General features: G+C 39.4%; 1 protein-coding gene across 1 annotated transcript; it reads right to left on the reverse strand.

The window, feature by feature from the left end:
* Window positions 1-2,381: 2,381 nt before the first annotated feature.
* Window positions 2,382-4,418, reverse strand: T265_01604 (hypothetical protein; the record flags this gene model as incomplete). The annotated part of the gene is made up of 1 exon (XM_009165663.1): window positions 2,382-4,418. The coding sequence occupies one exon, from the start codon at window positions 4,416-4,418 to the stop codon at window positions 2,382-2,384; it is 2,037 nt and encodes a 678-aa protein (XP_009163927.1).
* Window positions 4,419-22,793: the final 18,375 nt, after the last annotated feature.

The following is a 22,793-nucleotide window of genomic DNA, read 5'->3' on the forward strand; positions in this document are numbered from 1 at the left end:
CTGATGTGAGTCTGTGTAGGATTATGTGTGGTTGTCCAACTTTTCTCAAGACTAGTCATGCGCTAATCCTGTTTATTGTGTCTAATCCACATAAGCTTCAGCAGGTACACAGGTTGAATATTTCCGGATCTCAATGAAGTAACTTATTACAAGGTTTTGTGCATATCGGGTGTGTTTTGTTGGTTCATATTACTATGTCAAAAAACTCCACAGACAGTTTATTACTTTATATACTCACAGAGTCCTGACTATTTACTCGTGTAAGAGATCCTCAGTTTTTTGCATTGCACTTATAACTTAGATAATATTTCTAGAGTTTTCATTGGCTATGAAATTTGCCTTACAATATTTGATCCGCAAATTAGCTTGAGTTTTAAATTAGCGTATAGTGTCCCCACTAACTTCAATTATGATTGTTATGAATTACTCAATTTACCCTTTGTATGAGGATACTAGAAATTACAGTCGGTTACAGCTGACTCTATGTAGTGTCCTCCTAATATATGCTGCATGAGAACATTTTGGTTCAAGTTATCTAACAACGTGCCAGTTTTCCACGTTCTTCCTTACATTAAACCAGCTTTTCTCCAAGTGGACTTGTGTACTGCTGAAATGGCGGAATAGCCATCCCATAAACCAGTTTAGACCCTAAAATTACTGAAAATACTGCAATTTTCTTCACCATTTGTGTCAGTGCAAGGGGTGATATTATTTTCCCTTCAATTTAGCTTTCTAATTACTTTTTAGCGAATTTGCCCGAAGTTAATTTTCTTTAAACAGTAGCTGCTTCAAAAAAGTTTCATTTACAAAAGCCACGATACCTGATTTCTCTAAGTTGAGAATTCAGTTAACAATTTGTTTTGGAAGGTTTAATAATAACGGTGAGCCTTTTTTGCTCCATCTGTAAGGCAACTGCGAGAAAAGCTAATCAAAGTCTTCGAATTAGTAACCCTGTAAAATACCCTAAAGATGACTGTTTTGCATGCGTGTGACCAGACAGCTTAAACTTCCAGGCAAATTTAATTGACCCTTTTGAATGTAGACACAAAAATCCTGCTAACTTACGTAGAACTTACTGCTTTCTCATTACTTGGCAACAAAGTGCAAAACGAGCTCCGACTCTACCATGCATCTTTAGTGTTTTTAAGTCCTTTTTTCATTATCGCCTCACTCACTTCGTTGATGAAACCAAAGCACTTGGTAGTAGCAGTTTAGTCGGCTGAGCAATAAGCTTATGTTTTGTCCGATTAGTCTCAGAGTACTGAATCCTTTTGTACAAGCCAACAAAACAGCATTACGCCGAAACGTCTTGACGCGAAACATCCATGGAGCAACCACTTTGCAACTTTGTTATGCTGGCCTTAGTTCAGATAATCTTAAGCCAAAAAAACATTTTCCCCTAATTGGCCTACTCGACATCGTTCTTTTACTAAAAACAGTAAGCAAACGGCAAACGAGCCACATCTGTTTGAGAGAAAAAAGTAACTTAAACCCTTACATTCAGTTCATCCTAATTCTGGTCAGTCTGGTGACAGCAAAATTTCTATTCGAGATCACTTTTTATTTGTTGTTTATTCTAGGACTTCTGTTTAGTGTGACCGCTATGTTTTAATCACGTACTTCTTACCCTCCAAAATAAATAACTAAATGATTTATTTGGATTCAATATAATACACGTAAGTTCTCAAAGGACTCGTCAACAGTTCGCCACCGGTTTTGCTGTTCTTAGGGCTCATTAGGTGGTCGCAGTCTCCGAGTTTTCGTCGAGCTTATGTTATACTGAAACTAAATTTCGGATAAAATTGGTGTAAGTTTTGATAAACTACTCAAGCTTTCTTAACTGTGTATCTTTTTTGGTAGAATCCTTTAACCATCAGAGTGAAAACATTCAGGAAGACCAAGCAGATCCCCTGCTGTTTCGGAATTCGATTTTTTCCTTTCAAAAACAAATACAGGGCAGTTTTCAACAAAGTTTCTCATCGCCTGCGATCATCATTATTTTGGAAACTACAAATGCGGATATTCCATGTTATAAGGGAACTAGCAACATATCATCTCATTGTTTGCTTCTTATTTATAGGTGTCCCCATAGAACTTGTATTCGAACACCCTTGGTTTCACAATAAGATGGACGAAATGAGACTTAGTTCCAAGTGGAAAGACGAAGAACTTTATGCAGCACAATTCATATACTGCGCGTTTAAAAGCTTATTACACCCATCCGTCTTAAGAGTTTGGATTTGCAACTATTTCCTCGGTTTTCCAAACGATTAAACAACCCAAGTCCCGGTACCAATTGAAGTCATCAATCCAATACTGTTGAAGAATAAGGATAATCACGCTCTTAGTCTTCGTTTAAAAAAACCTTCAGCATAATTAAGTCACGTGGTAGCTTCTTGAGCAGGGAAGTGTGTTTTAGGTTTACAGTGAACACGATAAGAATGGTGATAAGAATGCCGAGAGTTCTTGTCGTAGAGATAAGGAAAATGACTAATCTCTTCTTTGGGTATGCTGCGGTGCTCGTCATTTTGTGTGAATCGTCTTGGAATGCGTTTTAAATCAGAATTATACGAATAACACCCGGAACATTTTGAATGAACCTGCTTGTTGCCGTTGTGACTTGTCCGTAAACGTTTTTGTCTTGAGGTTGAGGGGATTGTTGTTGATTGTAGTTGTTTCTCAGGTAAAGAAATATCCAGTGTGAACAGTTGTGAACAATGGGGACAGCGTGCATTGAATTGTCCGAAAACCGGGAGAGCACTGCAGCAAACCTCACAGTCACATTTCAGTTGCCCACATGAGTGGTTGATTACCATGGTATCTAACAGATCGCTATTCCATCGAGAACCAGGCAGAGGGCAAGAGTGTACATGTGGTTCACCCGTGCAGTTCGTTGAGGGTGGGGTTGGTGTCGTACGACGCAGCCGAAATAGATGAGTAATGCGCTGTCGCATGTTGGCGTCAGATCTGTTTGCTGTCAAATGTGCGTCCGTAACACAGACAGGAGCTAATTTTAAGTTGAGTGCTCGACGTAGCTCATTTGTTCTTATGTCGTCATCCGAAAACTCGGTCGGAGTGGAACTATGTATACGAAATGATCGTCGGAACTCCTGCTGACATGACCTGAGGCGTTTATAAAACTTTTTAAATGTACGTTTTGTAGTCCGTCGAAAGGTTGTAGATACAAGGAAGTAAAGAAAAAAGTTCAAAGCGCATCCCAGAAGTTGGACAACATTGGTCCATTGGACAGTCAAATTTAGTGCGGCATATAAACTGCGTGCTTCAGGGTCGTCTCGTACTCGTTCCCCCATATCCCGCATTACCTGAACACAAACCAGATGCACTATCCCAAATGGAGCAATGAACAACAGGAAGGCAAATATTACTGTAAGTAAAAGAGGTGTAACACGATTGGTAGCCCGGTTGTTATAACGGTGTAAGGACTGTCTGAACGGGGTAGTCGGGCTAAAGACGAAAACCCCCGGTGTGGTGTAAATTTGATCGCGTGTGGCAGTAATTGGGCGTTTGTACAATGGATGTGCCCTGGCAGTTGGCACATATGGTGGTTCCGTTGCTACGGAGGATGTAATCCCATTTTTGTTGTGAAACTGTTGGGAAGATTCGACGAAAGATCTTCGGCAGGCGTCACTTCTTTTGCAAGCACGTATCACAGCCAGATTTGAGAGAACTACGCCAACTAGTGGACCAATATTTGTCAGAAAAATTTCTACAGTATGATAAATTAGTTTAACTGTTTGATTGGGCCACAGATTTTTTTCGTAAATGACATATGTTGTAAATATAGGCTGCGGTAAATCACCGCAAGGTGCACTGAAATTTGTTACAAGCAGTCCAGTATCAGAAAAACTGCCGCAATCCTCTTCATATCGAAGGCGTATCAATGCGGGAATGTGAAATAATAACCCGGACACATATAATATGACAATAACGCGAAGCATGTGAAGTTGTGTCAACCAGGTCCGTGAGGTGAGTGGTCGGCAAACAGCCCAGTATCGAACAATGCTCATCAGAAGCACCATCCATACACTGACTGTGAGGAAATATGTAGCTAATCCTGGTCCCACAAGTGTGTAGAAAAGCATGAAAGATTTTGATTTGTATTCCCGTTTGGCAAAACTCAACGGAAGTGTAATCAGACACAAAAAGAAATCCGCGATAGCCAATCCTAGTAGATTTACTCGAGCTGTGCACTCTCCACCGTAAGTAACGAGCGATGTATGATACGCCTGTAGAACGAAAAAGTTTAGCGCATTTCCAACGAGGCCAACACATGCAATAAGCGAGGATGAAACGGCGATTACGGTCTGTTGTACGTTGGCTGATGGCTCAGAATGACTGATATTCGACGCATTTGGTGGGGTCACGGGCCAAGATTCGTTGTCATAAGACGACCACATTGGGATTCAAGGAAATAAATCCTCTTTGCTCCAGAAATAGGGGGCACAAATCTGGACAGAGCTACAGGAAAAGAAAAGAGTAGCGATAAAACACAGTCCAATGTGTCTTTAAACTCGCTCTTACTATGTAGAATCTCATTGATGTGGGGAGAAAATCGTGATTCTGTCGATATTTTGGACAAAATCATACAGTTAGTAACAAAGGCTTGAAAAACGCACCAGTGAAGCCCACTGATGTCAAATTATGAAAAAGCAATCTGACGCGTTTTCACACTCTTGATCATCAATTCTCCATCGAGAATTTCGTCGGGGTCAGTTAGTAATTTGATTTCATGAGATTATATATAGTGAGACTTAGGTGGATCCCATTGCAGAGTTGTGTTAAATACAATTATGCTAGCATCCACTTAAACGATTAATAGTAATGGTATACCTTGAGCGAGTCCGTTTCCAAATGAAGATTCTGATTAAAATCCGTCAAGTTAATTCATGGATGTATCGTTGTATTGCCTCAGTCACTTCAGGAAAACGTTCAAATTTACGAAAATAAACCAACCTGGCTACTGAACAGTGTCTGGTTTAACGCACCTGTTAAATTTAATGATACATGCTAAGGAGGTGGGTTAATTCAACATTTGCCAGCATTAGCTGGGCAACAGTGTAAGGTTAAACGATGGCCATTTTTCATCCACCCACAGTCGCATGTTTTATTCGTGCAACTGATCCAATAATGAAGGACAGCACCGTAGGATATGAATCTCATAAATAATACCAGATACTTGGTGCCGATGATAAAGATAGCTTGACTGTTAACGTGTAAGCCTACTGATTGGAATGTGGGTGATTCGAATCAAATCACTGCATCTCAGTTACTCCTGTCTGGACTTGAGCAGTCTAGCATCATCATATTTCCCGTGAATTCTCTCGGAGGGCACAGCATGTGTACACCAGAGAGTTTTACAGCTGAATACCTATTATCCATATTATTGGTGGCCGGGTAATCATTGTGTTCCCCTGTTTGGTTGTTTCGTTTTCTGCAGTGGAAGCTTAAGTTAAAGTTAAGCGAGGAGCTTTCAAGTCCACACTTCTGCCACTGACACTTTTATGCTCAAGGAGACGGCTCATTTTCGGAATACGCCAGATGGGCCAAAACGAACTCTGTTGCTTGATGCTCTGTCAAAACAGTGGAAGCAAAGAATCACGTTTACTTCGGTATATTTGCATATGATAATTCGACAGGGGAGCTTATCTGCATTAAACTTAGAGTTATTCAAATGTTTCTTTTGAGATGCTTTGCTAGCCCTGCACATGTAATACAGAATTCTACGCACTTCTTCCGTCTACTTTTACTTCTGGGCGGAAGTGACCATTTTGAACACATTTTTTCTGGAAAAATGGCAAAAATACGGCGGTTTTTGGTGAGTATTCTGATTTCATAGAAATGGCTCCGATAAAAGTTAAACATAACTTTGTGGTTGTGGCTGTTGTGACAAACAAATTACCAGATAGTTTGGTTATTGAGAAACAGCATAGTTCATAGTGAAATAATATTTTAGACATTCTTCCTAAACCTTAGGTCACATACCCGTCACTAAAGTCAGGTATTTGTGTTCTCAAGGTTTCAGTAAAAGCCTCAAAATTTGCATTGGTCTCTTCTTCAGCGGTTCCCAAAGGGTATTCAACAGTCTCCGATTTTCCCCACGCTTACTAAAGGTGGATTTGTCTACTTCAATAATTTCACACATTTTCTATAGTGCCGGTTATATCACAAGCGCCTGCTGCATGTGGCCCCAATCTACTGTCACTGTCGCAGTTAACACAATCAACCCAACAAGTCGCCTTGCTTTAATCGGCCCCGATGAAAACGAGCAAATCTCTTTCCATCAAGAAGCCATGATCAACAGGACTTGGATACTTGCTCATGATCTGATGTCTGAGTGGAACCGTGGTCATTTTAGGTCTTCTGAGGCACTACAACCTGAAGCAGTCACAGTTGTATGCACGCACCAATTATAACACACTCTTGTTCACGGCTTCTATCAGTGCTTTGAGGGTGAGGTCAATAGCAGATGCTTCAGTATTTCTACCCGAACTCCTTCACCCAGGGCTGTTTTATCAAAATGCAAGTGGATAACTTTGGTCAAGTGACGATCTAAGCTACATATCCAAAAGTTTCACTTCACTTCTGAAGGAACTTCAAACTGTTACCTGAAAGTTATCCTGAGATGATCAAGCTGGTTTTTAGGGTAAAAAATATAAAAGGGTTGAAAGTTGTCAGCAGTGAACAAAAAACAACTGAACGTGGTAACTTGATGTAGATAACACTTGTATTTCCGATTACTTTGATTTAAAAAAGTTTATCTAGACTCCTTAGACTTAATCGAGTTTTGAGGAATATGAACACGATCAAATGAATAAAATAAAATGCTTGCATTGCTGATGTTTCAACATACTTTTAAACACAGAGCAACCTAAACGCTTTTCATTGTTGGTGAGAGTATTGCTTCTGGGCTTTAATTTTGGAGTGCACATTGACATCAGATTACTAATAAGCAACCTAAATCTAGGTGTTCTATAATGTCTTCGATCAAGCGTCCCATCAAATTACTAAGCATTCTTCTGAAGACCACGCTTACTACTAAAACTACATTGTTTTACGAGAATAGTGTAAACTACGTGCTCACTAGCCAAAACTTCGAGTATATTCGGCTTCAGGATGCAGAATTAGATATTCACTGATTCCCTTAGTACTGGATGATGGCTGATTTTCCGAGAGGGCACGAAATATTTTCGCAGAAGTTTATTTCTCTTTCATTAAGTCAGCAGTGCGAAGTATACCTTATACGTTTTTCCGGTGTTTCGTCCGACTGCGACAATGAGGTTTTCCAGTAGAATAAGTGGCACTGCGGGACGTTTATTTTTGCCTCATAATCAACAATGCCTCATTAGTTCCGCGCTTATCAATAGAAAGCTGTGGAATCATTTACCCATGCATAATTTCTCCTTGCATCTCTTGTTAGAGATTCGAGCAAATACAAAAGGGATACCACAATGTGCTAGGAAGTTTGCTACCATCACCAAATGTATCTTTTGATTTACACAGTGATAGGTGTGTTCGAGATAATATCAATTCATTTAGCTCTAAAAAAGACAAAGCGAAAATGGTGATGGGGAAGTGGCTAAAAAGGACAAGCTGCACAACTGACGCAAAAGTTAATTCGCAGAAAACATTTCAATCTCGTTAATTTCCACCGCTTGCAAAAACACTATTGTCCTAATCTCAGAAGGGGTAGATGGAAACGCTATGAGCCTAAAAAAGTAACAATCGCGCTGATATCTGCGCTAAAGGACGTACTAGTCTTCAAATGGGCATGGCCACCAAGCAGTCCTAAACGGGCTGTCTGGACCAGGAAAACCTCTTCACTGCTTACGTATTTGGCCGTGCGTTTTTTGGTTGACCAACGGCTTGGACATACAGATTTTGTAGATGCCTGAATCAAAATTACATAAATTTAGTTCACAAAAATAAACGTTTAACTGATGGATAGGACGCCCCCATCTGATTGTAGAATTAGTAATGTACTCATAACTTTAGGAATGCTGTTCGTTTCCGAAAATTCCTCTTTTTATAGAGAGCTATTGCCAAATGAATATGTAGAGTTATTGCTGACAAACAGATGTCTTATTCAAAGCTCTTTGAACGAATCGGGACTACTTGTAGCTAGTCACAAGGAGGAAATCTTATAACGGCGAAAGGGGAGAAAAATACAAAAAAAGATCCACTCAGCTAACGTTAATAGAGAACAGGACGATCAGTAAGGTGCTAACATCCTTCTGAGGAGTAGGCGACCAGCCAGAATGTCTCCTCATTTTGGGTCATGAATTACGGTTAAGGACTCATCCGCAAATTTTCTGATTAGCCTGTCTTAAGTACCATTTGCAAGACAGCAAGCTTTAGTTAACAAAACCTTCCGTGCACATTGCTATTATTATTTTTCATACGAAAATGAACGTTTATTGAGGTAAATATCCTTAATACCAAACCGGAACTTCATATATGGAGCTGTATTATTTGTCTTGCCGTCAGCATAGAGCTCTTAAATGAATGAGTGCATCTTGCCCACAGAGAAAAATTATTCGATGCAAAATTTTCATTTATTGCGACAAATAAATACCCAAGGTTTCGTACTCAGCTCAAACCATCTCACCGCACGAACATTTTTGGTTTTGTTGGCTTATGCGTTTTACCCTAGTGTTTCGCTCACGTGGCCCAATTTGAAGAATTGGAGCTACGCAGCACAATAATCGCGGTTGCACAGTTCATTTTACCGCTATCAGTGCAAATATCTAATACGCAACTTTGTGGGAAGTTCTAAAACTAATTTGACTGTTTGCATATAAACGCGAACCTATCGAAATACGTGTAAGAAATTACTTTTCGGTAGGATTTAAACCTGGAACATCAACATGGAACATTGCTTCACATTATGTTACCCTCTGGGATTTCTAAAACTGTTACAGGCAGCCTGATGGAAGGGTAAGTTGGATCTGGTTTTTAAACTGCAAATTTGTGATGTTTTTAACTGTTGACCGCATACGATGCTCTATCCCTTTGGCTTTCTGACTGATACCCGTTGATAGCCCAAAAACAGTCAAAGTTTTCACGTGGACTGTTGCAGCCAGACGTCCACTTTTCATCCACTTGACTTTCAGTAGCCTGGATGTTCACCGACAAATGTTATGATTCCTGTTAAGGTGAAAACTAAATGTAAATAAATTTAACATCAGCTAGATGATTTACGTCTACCAGAAAAATCCGTCAGAAAAATATATAGGCTATTTTAGATAGCAAATTATTTCAGTCCAATTTTTTCATTATGTTAATCGTGGTGTTGTTGAGTTTGCACCAAATTACCACTAGTTTTCACCTCTCAATGCATTAACTGAGCACGATTACCTAAATTTAGTTAAGCGTGTTTCGTTATAAAGTGTGAACCTGTACAATCTCGGTCAGCATCTGTTCTCAGACATGCCTGTCATCCCAGTCACAAGGCAATGTGTCATATGCGATTTGGGCTGAGAAGCTTTTGCTTCCATTTTGGAGCTCTGTACCTAGCATAGACGCAAGGCAATCATACCTGAAGATGAATGAAAGGCAGCGGTTCGAAAGCCATTATCTTAGTCGTCTAATGTCCCAGGGGTCATGCATAAATGAAGTTAAAATTCAAATTGAGGTTCAACCCGAATTTTGTGGCGTTTCCTTCAGAACAAATATCTCATCCTGACTACCGGCAAATTTAAATGATTACTCGGTTAAAATTACGATGTAAGATAAATGATGAGTCAAGACAAAGCCAACTCGGCGGGCTTGCAATGGCAAAATCTATGATGGTCTATTATTTTGTTCCTACCCGCATTGTATGTACTGTTGCATCACGAATTGCAAAAGCTCTACTACTAAAATAGGTTTTAATAAATTAGTAAATACCGATGCCACAACAGCTTAAACGCGCTACATCATTCAGCCACCAAGAATAAAAATTCATACCCCATCGCTGTCTATTCATTTTACTAGATGGAATCGAAAAAATTCCAAGGTTAGAAATGCATGAAGTAAACATTTAGTTAGCTGGCTTGTGTAGGGTTTTTCAAAACTGCATAAAATAGAAAATATCTGTGAAACCATACTACCGTCTTGTTCACATTGCAAAATATTTCTGAAATATGCATCGCCCACGAATAGACGTGCTTGACATGTTTCGTAGATAAAGCACATATATCTATCGTATACTGAAAGTTCCTTAGGTACACGTGAACTGTAAAGTCCAGTTTCCGATACAATATCTTTTATCAAAGCAGCGTTCAAATTCAGACAATAGCAATACGTCTACACGTTTTCTGTGGATTTATGCACCCGTCTTTTCTATGTACGGCTTTTGCTTAATCGTCATCAATACGCGGGAAAACAGCACGATGAATGTTTTTTTGGAGAAAATAATGAATAAACATGAGATTATTTAGTGTCGGCATTGCACACAGCACCAGTTGATTTCAGTCATCCCCCTTAAATTGTTGATCAATTTTTTGTGAATAAATTTGCACGATGCGAATGGATCCCCTCATGTTTCAGCTGGATAGGTGACTAGGGACTCAGAAATACCCCTTACGAACATGTCTAAAGAAATGACTTTGCGGCAGTATACGGAAAGGCATTGGGCTGTAAATTATAATTTCAAAGTAAACAACATACACCCCGTCGTCCATCGAAGCTTCCTATGAAAGGTAGCCCCGTGACAGGGTACTCCCCTGATAGAGCCACCGAGTTGATTCACTCTGCAAAATTCATCTAAATGAGTTTTAGCGCCAGTTCATCGTCGCCTATTGCGCTACACCATTCTTATGCTAAATTTATAGATGTAAACTCCCAAAAGGAAATAGACTAACTGATAGAAGAAAACCGCCTGTGATGCACTACAGAGTAGACAAGTTCTTTACACGGGTCCCATTCGGATAAAGTCAAAGCAATATTGTAGGCTTCGTCCCAGATAATCAGGCAACTCTAATTTTTCATGGCCTGAACACTTGGTGAACACTGACTTAACACATTTCTTGAATAAATGTTTTCTGAAACGTTTGATGGCCGCAGGGTTTAGTATGAACTTTAAAATTAGCGAGGGGACATTCAGATCATGGGTAAGCGGAAAATTTGTTTTTGTGTTACAACTCGTAAAGTCGAAATAAAGTCTGGGACAAGGCAGTACAATTCTAAAAACTTGAGCATTTACCGACACCATTGTTAGGAGGAATGCTATGTTCGTTTTCAACAGGTGCCATTTAAGCTGGCCGAACGCAACGAATTGCTCCAAGCCTCTCTGAGTTCCATTAAGCATTTCACTGATTAACTCACATCAAAAGACCACAAGTTTAACTGTTCGCCCGAGAACTTTTGGCCTATTTGTTTGCTGTTGTTACCAGTTCTGATAATTAAATCAACAAACGGGGCCGGTAAACAACCATGGCAATACGTGGGATTTGTCCAATATCTAGTTATAACTAGTATGGTCGAAGAAGTTTACCATGGTTCAGCTCCATTGTTCGCAATATATACAGTCTACACTCCTGTGGGAAAATACTGGTAGGAGATTGTGAGAGTGAAATTTAGAGATACCGACCAAATAATTTCGCCTACTGTTACCCCCACAGGAGTACTTATACAAAATTATTGGGTTTTTCCAGCTGGAGCAGATGAATAATTGAGCATTTCAGTTTTAACCGTATTCGCTAGATGTGACGATAGAAAGTCATGTCTAACTTAGCTTTATTATGCCAGGTCTCTCATCTGTCAAAAGCCCTATTCATATGGCGGCTGACATAAATCACATCCCTCTGTACAGTAAAGGAATTTTCCTTTTAACAACTTATATCTAGGATTTCATGGCGTAAGCTAATGGCTTGTGAACTTTAGAGGCGATTTTGGCAGGCTTATTCTTGGGTACCCGTAAACTCAGCTTCATTAGTTAAAGAAGACCTGTGAATAACCCTAACGGCGTACCATGCTAGAAAACTAACATGATTAGTTGGCAAGAGAATAAAGCACGTAGCTGTTCACACTTTCCGCTCAGCATTATTTGCGATATATTAGATTGTTTGCATCAACCAGTAAACCGTTTAATCCATAATAAATTAGCTATATTGATGAAAAAATTTTCAAGTCTAGTGCCCATTTGCACATGTTTCTTCCCATTAATTGTTGTCGTTTTAGTATATATTTTCAGGACTGAAAAGGTCAACATCTTTTTTCTCCGAATATCTATAATTTAAAGAGGTCTACGGAAAGGATTTATTGGGAATCAAAGTCATGCACTCCGTTTACCTTCTCCGTAAAGTCCAAGAACCTTTGGCGTTTGGAGTAACGTTTGCACGCATTTCAGGACACATTATTTGCTTGAAAAGTGCCAGGTGGTGTTTTGTTTTCCAGAATATTAGAGCGCCTGATCTTACTGCAATGCGTAGTGAAATTCAACATTGAACGAGTGGTGATACTGCTCGAAATTCAATTCCCGGCGGAATATGGAAAGTTTTCATCCTTGTACACTAGCTTCTATACTTTCATCAAAGCACTATCTCATAAGCCGCACTTTGTCATAGTTTCGCCTCCAGAATTAAGCCAGCAAACATGCATATATATCATGAGAAGACAAGGTTGTTTACTTTCTGACTTTTAGGCATGATCCAGTATTCTGTTCATGTTGTATCTATTTAGGAGAACATAATCTAAACATGTCCGGCGCGTGATACGAGAGTCAAATAAGCTCTAATCTTCTCTGATTATCTGACACAGAATTTGATGCTTTCTTGAAGGGTAACACTTTCTGAAAGCCTATGTGCAGCACTGCAAGATAGAAACCGGTAACCTAGTTCATAGTGAGGATTCAAGCCTATGTCTTCGGAACAGAGTTGCTTGATGTGGTTCCATGGTTGCAGCCTTAAAGGCAAAATAGGGGAAGCCCAAGATCTGGGATATTGCAGACCATTTCGACTATAGAGAGGAGCTGCAATCATATAATTCCGTGTATCCGGAACCGCAGGGTCCGTCGTTTAAAATGACCGGTCCCCTTCCCTTGAATAACCAATTTTTCTTTGCTCATTCTATAGTCCTGAGATTCCTAGCCTGATACTTTTCAGTATGCATGCTAATTTTTAAATTCCCAGGAATCCCCAATAGCTAGAGCTTGTTGATCCATCTGGTTACGAAAGTAAGCCGCACTCTTCTAGGATTGAATGTTACAGGTACTCTGGTGGATGCCCATTACTCGCGAATATGTGACCAAGACGTGAAGTACTTCAATCTTCTATACAAGACACTTTCATGTCGTCATGCTCATCGCAAGTCGCATAATAACAACCCAGGTAAATGAGCCAGATTGAAGTTCATACTGATTACAGTAAACATTCAAAAGCGGAAGGAGACCACGATGGCTTTGAGAGATAGGCCTAGTTTGGGGTATAGTGTATAAATAGTCCATGTTGTAATGTAATCAACTATATTTCATTTCCTTACATGTATGTTTGCAATGCCGGTCAGGTCCTGCCTAGCACGTCACCCATAACTAGTACCCGCCTAAGTTCCGTGTTGAACTCAATCATGATGTGCTCTTTACGAGTATTAGTAAGCTGTCAACGGTTGGCTTACTCATCCATGGGATTTCTTCACCGCTGAAGAACAGCCACCAATCACGTCAATCACTGGCAGTAAAACGTCCCAAGGCAGACTATATGAAGTCTCAGATATGGATATTACCATAAAAAGTAACATGTGCCGTCACAGTAACTCAGTTTTGGGCATCGCGTACATTTTGATGAAAAAGTTAAACTGGCAAAACTCGATGAAGTGCAATGTTGTGGGAATCGACAATTTAGGCTGGGTATGTCATATCTAATAAATGAATAAAAACCATGTAACAAAACGATCGTGAAAACTCAAAATGCTCTGAAGGAAAATATTTTCAGACTTGAATGCGTAAAAATGCAGCAGTTTTTTTTGCAAAGAGACTCCTCCTGTGGAATGCCCTGGTTTATTGTTACAGAGTTTTTCTTGTGAGAGCTTTGACGTTAGATACGCTGTATGCAAAACTATTTGACTTGGGTGAACAGGAGATTGTTTGCCCTTCCAGAGCACACTTATGAACATTTCATATTTCTATAGAGCATTTTGATGTCTGATACGAATAGCGGTCCTTTCTTGTCTTTGTGAATGAAGACAATAAATACCATTGTACTATGGTAAAAATGTGTTTTATTAGGATTTCTCTAACCGCCCACAGTTATCCGTAGAAGGGAGTTTGATTTGACCTAAAATGGTGTCATCACGCTGCGCGCAAGCAAGTATATGAAAATCACTTGTGTCAACTTCTCGGCAAACAGACAGTGAAGAGTAAACTGTCATCTGGACCCCAGTATTCTCCTGCTTTGCACGCCGAAGATCACGCGCTACACTTGGTCTCTCTCTTCATGATCACGTGATCTGTAATCAGGGCGACCTGGTATTGGGGCCTACTGCGAAGCTTGCATACGTTCACCTACGCACGCAAAGGTATCGTGGATGAGTTTGGAAACAAGGTTAAATTTCGTTTAACACGCACGTGTTTTCATTTTTTTTCACTGTCAAGACAAATCATTGTCAGTTTGTGGACTCTGACTATTGGTATTAAGCACCAGGATATGGAAGCTCTGTTAACCTGAAAAGAGGATCCTCATTTTTTCTCCAAGATGTCAATCATGGTCGTCTTAAGATTCATTTCTATTCTCGAAAAAATCTGAATTATTTGTTACTTGTTCTTAGAGTAGCGCAGATTCTATCTACATTGGGTTCGTCAATGTGGCTTCAACATATATACTAACTGATGAATTTCGTAGGCAACCAGAACTTGCGTTATCCTCTACACTACGCCTGAATTCATCTGATCCTGTCAATACTTTGGGCCATGTATAGAAACCAGCATCGACCGCCCCGCGGACCTGCTATTCTGATAGCCATCCGGTCTCCCATTTGATCCATTCGACTAAGAGCGATTTACCAAAGCAACTACACTGTGACCGTGCTTAAAATTTTCCCCACGTCTGCTAAATTCAAAGCCGTTGATGGCTTTCTTCTATAAAACCGGGTTAACTTACAGTAAAAGCGGACAATTATCAGGTCGAGCATATTGTCCTGATGCGAAAAGCAACCAGTGACTGTACTGTTTACTCTGACTGAGGACCCCTTGGCAGCACAAACAAGTACGCTGTGACAATAAGCGTCTTAAAGCGATCGTACAATTTCTGTTCACCAATACGAGGTTCCGGGCTTTTTCGAAGGTTTAGCAGAACGTGACCCTTTTAACACTGGTCCACACCAGTCCAATGAGATGACTCCTTAAACCAGCAGTAAAACTGGGAGGTGGTGAGCTCAAGTTTTGCTCCTACTGGACAGTATCCGCTAGGTAAAACCCACCCGCTAGCCACCAATATTGCTTGGGGATGAAACAAATGTAGCTAGATTCAGGAATCTAACTTGTTTTTTAATGATATTTCTTTTTAAATGACTTGATGAAATTTTCAATTTAGAAATTGCGCCGAAGTGGCAACCTGTTAACTGAATGTACATTTTGGAGTAATCCACTACTATTTAGACTGAAAACTGCAAGTAAGCTCTCATCAATGATTGTATTCGGTAGAAAACATATGCGATTTTTTGTCTGAGTTCCGTTAGGTAGATTGCAGTCACTATCCAGTGAGTTCTGTAATGGCACACAAAGTAAACTAGATACGGAAACAATATTTTTCTTACATATGACAAATTTTTCTGAAGAACGATCTATAAAACATTTATTGAGAGAATTACTAAAGTGATGCAGCTTCACACAAGGAAATTATATTATCACACTAGCTCTAACAAACTAACTAACCGAAATCTCTAGCAAACGTTTAAATTGCCATTTAATTTTTCCACTGCACACATAAACTGACGAACAGATTTCGAATAGCAGTTGGTGGGAAAATATCGATTAAAGGCAATAATTTCCTTGAGCACAAATAAACAGAAGCACATAATAAAACAAAATACTGACTACCAAACCTGAATTTCTTGCAACTGACAAACGTCTTCTTTTCTCTTTACGACAGGGTACCTAACTAATGTGTGAGAATCAAACCTGGCCTGCGGGATCAGGATTCCGATAGTCCTTGTCGGAGTTGCTGATGTCCTGTTTATTTCCTTGTGGATGTGAGAATCAGCTGAGGTCATGTATAAACCTAATCGTCACATATTTGTGTTTCCCTTTATTTAGCCAATGTAGAAATTGAGGAGAAAGGTTGGAACAGAACTAACTTGCTTCGTATCTGACGTTCTTACCGGAATCAATAAATGATAAAAATGTGAAAACGCAACGCCTTGAGATCATGTAAATAAAAAGCAAACAAACATACAACAGCGATGTCACATATGAAATTTAATTATCAAGGCTTTAGTGAGACAGTTTGAATTAACCTTTGAATATTAAAGGATTCTTAACTTTTAGTATAAAGATTAGTAACATCTGACCCAGAGGACAATAAAAAAGGTCAAATTAGTTCGGTAAGTCATTCTTTTTTTGTGGAAATTGGTATTTAACATCAGAAACTCAAAGCGGACTGTCTGTCAGCTTTTGTATGAGAAGTGGATCCTATTAAAGCTAATAGGATTTCGTATATTCTTGGCTTGGACAGTTGGTTCCCAAATTTGACCGGTAAACATGAAGTATGAATGGTTTCATTGGCGTGCCTTTAACTCTAAGGTTATTGAAATCGGAAATTCGTGTTTAGTAGGGCGGGATACAGCTCTACGTTATTTATGAAAATACAGCGTTAAATCAAGATGCCCTTTAATCCCGCTGACCGCATAAATAACTCTGTTGCATAAGTAGTCGGTTTCCAAAGATCTGATACAAAACCAATGTCGCTACATGTGTCCTTGTGGGACTGCAAAAGTAACTGGGTGATGTAGCACAAGCTAAACAGATGCTTTTCAAACAAAATAACATGGGTTGTTTCATTTGAATATATATGTGAGTTGTTGTCTGCCAGACACTTGAGAGAACGAATAAAATCCTGGCAGAATAGTTCAGTAGATCAGAAATGCTGCTAATTTATTTTCAGATCAGTTGTATACCATATGCGCAACTGGAATTGTCGGCTTCTGAATGTGAAGGCGACGAGTCATATTTTGGACCTGTGAGCATCCCACAAGGAAAGTGTATAACTCTGTTAATTCACGTTAGATGAGACCAAAGGGGATTGTTCTACCACATTCCGGATGACGTTTTGTTACTTATATACCCAGGGTTAACCACGAGGTTCTTTTTTCTCATAATTCTGTTCCACTCACTTGTAATCAAAAACGCATCCATTTTGTTTGCCCGACATGAAACCAGCGTATAAAACTTATTAGATAAATGGAAAATTAGACGAGCGTTTGCGGCAGATTCGTCCTATGTGTGGTGACGTGTGTGATACGGATCTAAAAGTATCAAAGTATGGCGACCCTCCAACGTAAGTTTACATCAACTTAGATGTAGACTAAAAGCTAGCGAACATGTTCTTGTAGCACAGGTTGAGACACAGGCATTTAGTACGATGTAATGGGAAATTGAAGGACGAAAATGGGTTGGATGCTCATTACTTCCGGGTAAACGGGTTAAGTGAATCAGTGTAGTGTGGACGATCAAAGCTAAGCGTAGAGCGCAGCATTTCCGATATTCGCTGATCGCTGAAGACTGACAAGCCAAAGACATGAATTATTGACTGGTTTAATAAGCTATGGTCTTCCTAGGTACAGAATACTCGTGGAGCAAACTACACCATCAAGTACCGTATTTTTTGTTTTCGTGGCGAATGGGTTTCACATTAGCAGCTTCGTCGCCTATCGACCTCTGTAAATTAGCCGATAACTTAATAAACCTCTGTAACACATTGAAAGAGGATGGAGACAAATATGTCACTCTAGGACTGCGGGAAATTTCCACATATTGAGTAATACTCGATGAGAGACCCGAGCTATTTGGGGGGCTATTGCTGTACAATATTTGGAGTAGAACAATGTCAGTAGATCATCTCACCTATAGGTCTACCTCTCACAACAGACCACTTTGGCCTTCCTTCTCAGTTTTCCTGGCAGATGGCTTCTATGCAGTATCCACTACCGGAGAAAATTCACGGAGAATTATTGGGATGAATATTCTCACTGCAAACTCCAGTAACTATCTGCTGAATTCCAAAAATGTAATCAACACGCCGGGAGGAATGCGACAAAATGAAAATGCTTTTTAATATCAAGGCGTTTGCACTTTACGTTAATTGGATAAAGTTGATGCCCTTGGTTTATTGGTCCGCAACACCAACAAGCCTTATTTCACAAATTTTAATATATGTGACCACAGTAACATACAAAATTGAAAGTTGAAGGATAATGTTGATTTCTTTTGATTGACTTATGCAAATTCAAGCGGAAAATACAATACTACAATACCTTCTTCAATGATTATTGTTTTCAATGTCAAGTTATTTCGTTATCATAGTAAAACACCTTGTCATATTGAGATTAAATTATTTTTCCTCTGTTGACAAACGGTAATCCTTCGGGAATTCGTAGTTCCGATGAACCCGAAAATGAAGCAATCCTTTCAGCTGCGGGGTAATTGGGGGGGATTGACTTAACTACAGGCTGTAAAGCTCTGCTTTGTCCAAAGACAATTTCTGTAAACAAACGCATAGACAGATCTGGGTCTTTGAAAATAGCCGTAGTTTGCAGATAACGCGGCATTAAGAACTCCTTCGGATATGTCGGTGATTCTTCGTTGAAGATAAAATTCTCATTCCTTCTTTTAATCACGGTATTCCGAAGTAAAATTGGCGTCAAAACGGAACTGTGTTAGTCATCCATATCAAAGCTTGTCGCTGAACTGTGTTTTGTCGTTTATCAATCACTGCTAACAAAGAAGTATAAAAAGTGCTCGAACTGACATTGTATCAATGGTAAGTGAGAGTGGTGTATAAAGAGACGTCTACGCGAAATACGAAAAAAACTTACTAAACTTTCAAATCATCTTCATGAATTCCAAGCTTCTATACTAATTTTGGGTTTTTGCATCAGCTTAAAATCCGAAGCAGGTGTCTCCTTCAAGTAAAGCATCACTCTACTGGTCGTATACACAAAGAATATAATTTGACCAATATTATTCGTTTCCCAGGGTAACCAATCAGACAGCTGTAGCCAACACCAGCCTAAAATAGGAGACCCAATAAGTAAGCACGCTCTGCTTTGTCACTGTCAGCCAGATCCAACTAATTCTGTTGTCCAGACTTAGAGGACAGTGAGGTATGGCCTAAAACTTGTTGCACTAGTGGTTATCATTCAGCTACAAGCAGCAAGCATTTTCTCCAGAGCCACGTATACATATTACTTTACCAACTATTGATAAATATACAGGTGTATGTTCTGTTTTCTTTTCCTCAAAATTATTCCACAATTCACCTGATTCACTGGTAAAATAGCACCATTCAAACGATTTCATTAACAACATAGTGACACGGATTTAAAATGGAACGCGTTGAAAATTAACTCATACACCAACAGATATCTGAACAAAAAAACACGGAGTTCAGAATTTTTTCCTTTCGAGCCATAGCTTGAATCAGTTATTTATTTAGACTTTAGTTCCTTAGAGCAACACGAAATGATTGCTTTAGTTCTATAATATGCGCTCAGAAAGACCTGAGAAATAGCTCTAATCTATCTAGGTGTTGTGAGATAGTAATTTCAACTTTGTTGCATTTAAGCGTGCCAACCAGTTTTAACGTTTTGTTTCATCTTATATCTTTAAACCCTTATGGTAAACGTGATTGAGCATCGTTGTTCTTGCCGGCCTGTTCAAAGTGACCCGATAAACATATCTTGCAGTTGCTCAATTGTTGTTTAGATTGCCTGGTGATTTTGGCACATAAGAATAGCAAGCAAAACGACTTGGGGTTATAGACGATATGCATCTGAACAAGGCGGGTGTTGTGTAAGACATGAATAATAGGTAGTGGGGTTGAAATATTTCCAGTCATTTTCAGGTTGGACCATTACTATTGCAGGTCTCCTATATTGCGCCACTTCCTTCGGTCATAGAAATTTCTATGGTGCGTAGATTTCTCTCAAATGGGTCAACAGTAGTCAAGTTCAAGTCTAATAATGGATTGTTTTATTTCTTATCTTGGAGAATATACTCTTGTCGTTTAGGGGTTTATTTCTGTGGTGGTTGATTTGGGGTTAGAATCAAACACTATATCCTCCCATGGTAAACGTCATTGTGCGAATATACAGACACTATTCCGCCGGAAAAGTATTTTTAGCTCATTTATACTGACGTTACAATGAAATACTAAATAACTGGCCGATAGGCATATGACCACGCATTCGAATCTCTGCCGATATCAAAACGAACCTCAAAAACTATATGGCAAATCAACGTTACACAAGATTCAGTGAAAGTGTTGTGGAGAACTACTTAGAACAAACTCAAAGGGGCTTCCTAATTAAATGCACAAAGGTTCAATTGTGGTTAAGAGATTTCATCATTTTCCATTCCTGAGTGTACGTGACGAATCTTCTCCAGTTAATACAGCAAAACATGATGGACCAAATTGTCGGTCCCTATACCGCCCCAAACGGATTCCTATTGATGCTCAAGAATATATGCATTCTAAAAATTAGTTTCATGGAAGAAGGACGTTTTCAGCTCGAGGCCTACATAAGGTCTGTTTGTAAGCATTTATCTTTGCATGCTTCAAACTTTCCAGAAACAAGAGTACAGTATAAAGTTTTGTTATTTTTCGTGCAGGCAATACAGGGGTAAGGGCTGCTAAAGTTCGGACAATATAGGCTAATATTTACATGCTGGTGTCTATACCTATCCTGATAAGTGAGCGCCAAAAGTTTTTTCCTGCGATATTTCTCTTAGCCGTTGGCTGTGTTGTTTATCTATGATCATACTAGTATAATTCTTCGAGTGGTGCATGAAAGCAGTTATTTGTCGGTGGGGGGCGCCTTTGCGGTCCTCCAAATAAGAATTGTGTAGATTTAGTCCGCCATCTCGTCACTGGATTGATTTTTTATTTGTGAACAATCTTCTCTTGTTAACTATCGTTTTTAATTTTTGGTTATGCCATAAATGGTCTTTGAAACTTCCCTCTTCAGGAGAGTTTTGGAGCATATCTCTCAAGTTTTATCTATTTACATCTGACACCTATTTTGAGTTCAACTAGTAATGGGCTGAGGTACGTACTGCTGGAATTTTCTTCCAAACACGATTTCCTGTAAGAATGCACCCAGTTCCTAGGATAATTATCCAAGTTTTTTTTCAGAATATTTCATTAATGTCATGTAAAGTGAAACCTGCACCACAGAATTATATCTGTTGACAATTACGTGGTCTGGTAAAGACTCTCAAACTGACTAGAGTGGTGTACATTTCCATTATACCTGTTTTTCACCCTTCATTTAGTTATTGTTATTTTTGCACAAACGTGGCTCAATTTACTTGCATGTTTGTAAATTGCTACTAGTTTATACGGTTGCAAGTGACATCCAAATACTTCTTCAACGTTAGGACACGTGGGACACATGGCAAGACTGTCCATTCCTTCCATATTCCCCAATAATACAAAAACGCAATTTGTTGCACGTTGAATCACAATATCGTGTTTTCCAACACTAGTCAATCCCTAAGCGCTGCATCAGCTCATAAGTACTTGCCGTCTAGTGAACTAGTCAGATTTTATGCGGCATCTAAAGCGTACAAGAAGAGGTGCTTTCCAGTTGGAGCGGAGAAAACGCAATGAAAGGCGGAGATGGGCCATACACTAAACTCGATTAATCTTCCGCTTTTGTTTTTGGCGCCGAGAATTTGTTTTTGGCGGGGTTGTGTGGTGTGTGATGTATAATTGATTTGCAGTAAATAAACATATAGCAAAAGCGTTCAGGTGAAAATTCTGTCTTTCTAAGGCGAAAAGGTTGACAATCTAGCCATTAGAGTCCTTAGCCACGTAACCACTGTTCTGTGCATGAGTTTTACATGGTTTCATTTCGTATGAAGGAAGCACTGCCGTGTCCTAACACGAACTACTTCGTTTATTTATTTGTAGGCCCCTCCCGATCATCGCAATTGGTTTTCAAGACAACTCGTTTGTCCCTGAGTGGTGGATGGAAGAAATCCGGATCAAGTTAAAATCCAATCTGGCCGGAAGTCAATCATACCATTGACAAAGAACATGCCTAGACTGTCATATTCCAAGTACCCCATAATCGATCGCGGCTGGTGAGCTGCTGCATTGTGACCAGTTATAATTATCATTCATTTTGATTTTACTTTCTAATCAGCTAAAATTGAAATAAATACCATTAATCTATTTTCCGATAAAATTTAACGAATTCGGCGCAACGAATACTTTATTATACATCAGCATCGTTTTCTTCAAATTGCCGTGTCAAAATGTTGTGCAAGCGCGTACGATATAATGCAACATGTGGAAACCCAATGCTTTGCCTCTGTTTAGGAGGGGACTTCGGCATTCTTTCTTTTAAATTTACCTTTCAAAGTAAGAACCACAGTTTTGTCCCTTGGTTGGCGAATTTCCATGCCAGATTTTGAATGAAAGTCGACAGTACGTTAGTTACTGCTTCAGACGGAGGTTGGCTTTAGGCTTTGCAGAAATTTTATGTACCTAATGACCTAGCTGCTTATGTGAGTTAACTTTTGGTGCATTCATTTCAGTGACAGGGACATGGTATTTAACATGGTTCTACGTATCGGCGAC

The sequence above is a fragment of the Opisthorchis viverrini genome (genome assembly GCF_000715545.1).
Source record: "Opisthorchis viverrini unplaced genomic scaffold opera_v5_17, whole genome shotgun sequence".
NCBI lineage: Eukaryota > Metazoa > Platyhelminthes > Trematoda > Opisthorchiida > Opisthorchiidae > Opisthorchis > Opisthorchis viverrini.